The following is a 5,958-nucleotide window of genomic DNA, read 5'->3' on the forward strand; positions in this document are numbered from 1 at the left end:
CCCACTGACTGAGCTGCGGTTCCTGTCACTGGTTCCCGAGCCTCTCAGTGATGTACTTCAGTGTTCAGGGCTGTACAGGTAATAACACACTCTGGTCAGAGTCCAGCAGCTAATGTCTGGCAGTAAATCATAGCCTCGCCCTGTTCCCTTGGAGATTTCCACAGAAACTCAATCTTTACCTGCTATAAAAGTTCCACTGGTCGAGGTTTAGTTCTTAAAACATCAATTTAAGACAAACAAGTAGAAAACTAGTAAATGAGGAGGTTTGGAGAATATGTTGTCCGGCGCATTTGATTGTTGGGTTGCGGAAAGCTCTGGCGGGAATAGTCATTGAGGCAGAATCCATATTGGTTTTCAAAACAGGTCTACATATCGAACTAAATGGAGTGAACTATCTACAACTAGATTAGGGAACAGAGCAGAGAAATGGGACGGAAGGAATTGTTATAAATGTGCCACCACATCCACCACACGCTGAATACTCTTCGTCGGTGCTGTACATCTCTATAGTTCTTTGTTTGTGGTTTTGGTATCAAAGTTTGGCTTCAGGAATTTTTGAAAAACTAAACAGGAAAGGAAGAAATAAACTTATTGGAGATGCCATTTTTTAAAAATATTGTGTTAATGGTGTGGATTTTGTCGCTCATTTTATCTCTTTCCTCTCACAGTCTCCTGTGTCACTCTCTCAATCACTCTCTGCCCCTCTCCTTTTGTTTCTCTCACATTCTCTCCCTATCTCAGTTACTCTCTCTCATACACCCTTTCTCCCCACACGACAACACCCCTCTAACAATCTCTTTCCCTTCTAACACTCCCTCTATCTCCCCTCTCTCTATCACTCACTCCCCATCTTCACTCTCCTCTTGCGCAAATATTTTCTCCTCCCACACGCTCAATCATTCTCTTTTCCTCCGTCTCTGCTTTCTCCCTCCTTGTCTCTGTTTCTTGCTGTCGCCACAACCCCACACTCCCACACACTCTCCAGCCCGTCTTTTTCTTTCACTCAGTCCACCATTTCTGTCAATCATACTCTTTTCTCACTCACCCTCTCACACGCTGTCTCTCTTCTATCAGTCTGGGTATCAATCAATCTGTCTCCCCCTCTGTCAAACACTATTTCTATAGAGTAAGAAACTCTATTTCTCTCTACTCCATGTCCATCCACCCCCCTCCCCCCACTGTCTCTCTCGTTTCTTACTCACACTCTTACCTACACACACTCTCTTCTCTCATTCTCTCACAAACATTCTCCCTCACTGCCCCTCTCCACCACTCTCACACACACACACACCGTCTCACAATCTCACTCATTCAGTCACTCACTGCTTGCACCATCTCTCTCTCCCTGAATCTGTTTCTTTCTCTCATTCCCATTCTCTCTCTTACACACTCTCCCTATTTATGTAAATCTGACTTTCTCTCGTTTCTCAGGCGCACTCTCACTCTCTCTGTCATACTCTGATTCTTTCTCAATTTATTATGTTTCACTTCTGTTACACATTGTGTCAAGTGCACTGTGATTATACGCTGCAAGATTTGCACTACATAAAGCATTTGTTGCTGTCTATCTTAATACAACAATAATTGCCACCTCCACTTCAAATTCACCTTTGATTCATTTTAACAACCCTCTCAATTTAGAGCAACCACTGTGCTCTCTATCTAATCTCCTGATCGTGATCTTCGAACCTCATTTGTTTAACAGTCATTTAAACGTTATCATTGCCAATATGCAATGTTGCCTTTTATGCATATTATCAGTTAATGTAACTGTGGATTGGGCTTCGGAATTGGGACCAGGAAGATAGTCAACAACATGAGCAACATTTTATCAAAAATGATTTCCACTTGTCGGGAAAGAGAAAGAAAATGTCGGCATTCAGTCCGATAGAATGTAGACTGCAACATAATTTAGTCTTATTTCCTAGAGCGTAAAAGAAAGTGAAAACCATTCAGAAATATGCCATCTTCTCTATCGTGTCACCATATTCGGAGCAGACCGATCTCTCGAGTTCGAGGGATAAGTTGTAAACTATCGTTAGATAATCGAGGGAGAATCACCCAGGAAACGAGACGTCTCAGAGGAGACAATAAAATCAATAACAACAACAACAATACAGTGCTCCTCACGTGGGAAACATCTCGGAGCACTTAAGGAGCGGCGCGATTTCTTAGCTGAAATTTTTTGTCAGCCCAGTGTCTGAAAACCGGTCAACAAACACCGTGAGTGTGTGTTGGGGTAACTGCTGGAGTCTAACCAGCCAAAACCGCAAGATGGAAGGATTGAGGCAAAGAATGACTGAAGAGTCAGCACAGATCCTTAACGCAGTGTAGAGGAGAGCGACCAGGATGATCACCAGTGTTAGAGGAAATAAATATGAACAAGGATTAGACAAGCTGTGGCTCTTAGATTCATAGAAGCATACAAAATACAGGCTATTCGGCCCAACTGTCAGGCTGTTGCTTATACTCCACATCTCTATGTTAACAGTTGTTCAGATAAATCAAGTTCCACCTATGGATTTTGGAGACCATTAATACCTTAAACCATACTAAGGTGATCTGTTCGAATAACGACAGCAATTTGCATTGATATAAACATCATAAATATCATCTTACAGAGCAGGGGGTCAAACCAGACGCCAAGATTGTGCACAGGTTCAATGAGTCTGAGGGAGAGCCCATGGAGGTTGAGGAGCTCAGATCTGCAGGAGTGAATACGTTGAGAGTCAAACAGTATGACTTCCATCTTGTCCACATTCAGCTGCAGGAAGTTTGCTTTCCTCCACGCCACGATGTATGCCAGTAAAGATGATGGAACATTCGTGGACCTGGAGTCGATACTGGAGAAGACAAAGCAGATTTGTGTACCATCAGCATATATGTGGACGTTTACTCCATATCTGTGGATGATATAGCCCAGAGTGAGCATCTAGATGAGGAAAAGAAGAGGGCCAAAAATGGAGACCTGGGGTTACCACAGGTTACCAGGCGGGGACAGGAGGAGAAAATGTTTGCCGAGATGAAGTCGGGGCTCTTTGTTAAGTAGAGTTCAAACCATGCGAGTGCTGTCCCACTGAGGAAGATGATGGAAGAGATGGTGGAGGAAGATTACGTGGTCATCCTTTTCGAACACTGTATAGAGATCCAGGAGGATGAGGAGGAAGAGAGAGTCCTGATTACAGATACAGAGAACATTGTTTGTGACTTTGACAAGCGATGTCTCTGTGCTGTGGGCAGTCAGTACGAAAATCAGACTGCAGGGGCTCGAGGAGGAAATGGAGGGAGAGATGAGACCAAAGTTGACCGGCAACAATGCGTTTGACAAGGAGGGCAGATTGGAAATTCTAGGATGCAAATGGGATAGCTATATTAGGGGTTAGAGAGATTGAGGGGTTGGGGGTGGTTTGAGGAGGGGATTGATAAAATCAAAGTGCTATATCAAGGACAAGGTATGTTTTTTTAATAATCTGTATGTTATCTGCATCATAATGAATATGTACAACAGAGAATAAAAAGGTACGAGCTAAACCGCAAAGTTTCCAGATGTACCTGGTTGGTGGGCCTTCAGCTACTCTGTCCCCACCATTTGGAACTCCTTTTCGCTCCCTCCATTGGTTTCTTCAACACGCAACCCAGGACCCTCCGCTTCAACAGGAGTTTCGATCACCCTCCTTCCAATACCCCACCCCATGCCTTCCTTCCGCCCCAATGCGGACCCTGCGCTCGGTTCGGAAACATTAACCATCCAATCCCTTCCCGAAGTGTAAGGCACTAATAATAATAATAATCCTTGCATTTGATGTAGCGCTTTCCACGTCGGGAGGACGTCCCAAAGCGCACAGTAATGTCCCACAAACAGTCGAAGATTGAAAATGACCAATTTATTATTGTTTTTGGTTTTGGATTATTAATTAAAATGAATATTAATTAATAAACAAACAAACGGGCTACTTTTTCCCATTTCAGAATATAATAATAATACCCCCATAACTCAATCGCTGCTAACTTTTGGAGTCCTGTAGCTCAGTGGTTAGAGCACTCGCTTTGCAAGTGAGAGACCTGAGTTCAATTCCAGGCAGGGCTAAACCTTGGGCAAGTTTCCTTACTCCACACAGAGCCTAATAATAATCCCTCCAAAAACCAAAAACAATAATAAATTGGTCATTTTCAATCCACGACTGTTTGTGGGACATTGCTGTGCGCAATTGGCTGCCGCGATCGCCCACAAATATACAGTCAATTCACTTTACAGTGTGTTCTGTGAAGCGCTTTGGGACGTCCTCCCGACGTGAAAAGCGCTATATCAAATGCAAGGATTATTATTATTATTATTATTGGAGGGATTATTATTAGGAGTGTGGAGTAAGGAAACTTGCCCAAGATTTCGCCCTCTGCCTGGAATTGAACTCAGGTCTCTCGCTTGCTACAGGACTCCAAAACTACACGTGTAGTTTTGTTATTGTTCTTGTTGGAAAGCCTAACCTTGAGATGTTCAGGTTGTCACTGGTTTCTTTCGTCCTAAAAAGCTGACAAACCAACGGGATTGCCATGAACAGTTTCCACAAGATATTTGTCCTTCACATTGAAGGTGATGTGAAATCCAGAAGCCACAATAAACCCGCGATTCAATGTCACTCCAGCGCTTGGCTCTCTGTGCGCATGTGGTGATGGATCAAGACACATTGAATCGCGGAAACTGTAGTCTTAACCCGTTCCTGACATTTTCTGGCTGTACTAAATTGCACATGTTTATTAAATCTAATTGTTCACAATTTGTACAGTTTGCCTGCAATTCGGACTTCACGCGGAGTCCTGCAGCTCAGCGATTAGAGCTCTCGCCTCACATGCTGGAGGACCTGAACTCCATTAAAACAAGAATTATAATTATTATATTCACATAAGTCATACTCAATGTTTGGGTCCAGACGGATATGCTTCTGTGATGATTTATTGTGGTATATTTGGAGGTTTCGGGATTGCTAATATTCATTCGTCTGTTTGATACCTGGAAAGGGCTGAATCTTTTACTTGGCCAAAGGTGTAGAGTGACTAAAGATTCCAACAAAACTCTTCTATTCATTTATTTACAATTTTCAATATAAGTTTCCTAATGGTTTGCGTTATTTTTGTTATTTTTGTGGAGTGATTTAATCGGTGGAGTCGTGTAGCATATCAGTTAATAACTCGTCATTTAATAATAAATTAAATAATAATCCTTGCATTTGATACGCCGTCTCATCGCGTACCCGAGACGCCTGAAAGCGCTTCACGGGATATATTGTGATATATTGGATATACGTGAACTGACTGTATGTTTTGTGGGCAATATATTTGGGTGACAACCAAATGTCTGGGCTGTTTGTGGCCACAGTGACCTGTTTGGATGACTGTAGTGACGGGATCAGCCTTTCGTACAGTGTCAATGTACTGTTTTCCTGGAGCCTCGGATAAAACATTACACTGCACAGTTTGCCCGTCTCCTCGGACTACGGTGGGGGCAACGGCACAGTGTCAAACTATACCATTCTGTATTAAAATTGTGGCCTGTAACACCAACAACAACTTTGCTTTATATGGCGCCGCTGGTGAGGGGGAGAGTCCCAGAGCGCTGGACAGTGGCGGAGCTCAAGGCCGAGCCGAGGGGGAGGTGACCGCAGGTCACGGTCCAACACGAAGGTCTTCACCGCGTCCGGTCATCGGGTCAGAAAAGCTTCGAGTCTCTGTCCGTAGGTTTCACTTCACCGACGTCCCGACAGAGAAGCGGCGGCGTCACTCACACACACGAACCTCTTCCTGTCTCGTCTTTCCTTCTGTTCAGAATTAATGAGGGAATTAAACTTTATCTTTTTGGGGTAAAACATTCCTGATTTGTTTGTGGGGTTACTCCTCGGCGCCGGGAGGCCTCAGTGTGAGTTGTCAATTTCGCCAATGTCTGTCTGTCTTTCTCTCTCTTTC

General features: G+C 43.7%; 1 protein-coding gene across 1 annotated transcript in view; it reads left to right on the forward strand.

Moving 5' to 3' along the window:
- The first annotated feature begins 3,085 nt into the window (after window positions 1–3,085).
- The window catches only part of LOC103174192 (NACHT, LRR and PYD domains-containing protein 3-like), a 17,782-nt gene continuing 14,909 nt past the window's right edge, over window positions 3,086–5,958 (forward strand). Inside the window, 1 exon segment of the mRNA XM_042346059.1 lies at window positions 3,086–3,199. Within this exon segment, the coding sequence (XP_042201993.1) occupies window positions 3,086–3,199 (114 nt within the window).

The sequence above is a fragment of the Callorhinchus milii genome, unplaced genomic scaffold (genome assembly GCF_018977255.1).
Source record: "Callorhinchus milii isolate IMCB2004 unplaced genomic scaffold, IMCB_Cmil_1.0 Scaffold278, whole genome shotgun sequence".
NCBI classification, from domain to species: domain Eukaryota; kingdom Metazoa; phylum Chordata; class Chondrichthyes; order Chimaeriformes; family Callorhinchidae; genus Callorhinchus; species Callorhinchus milii.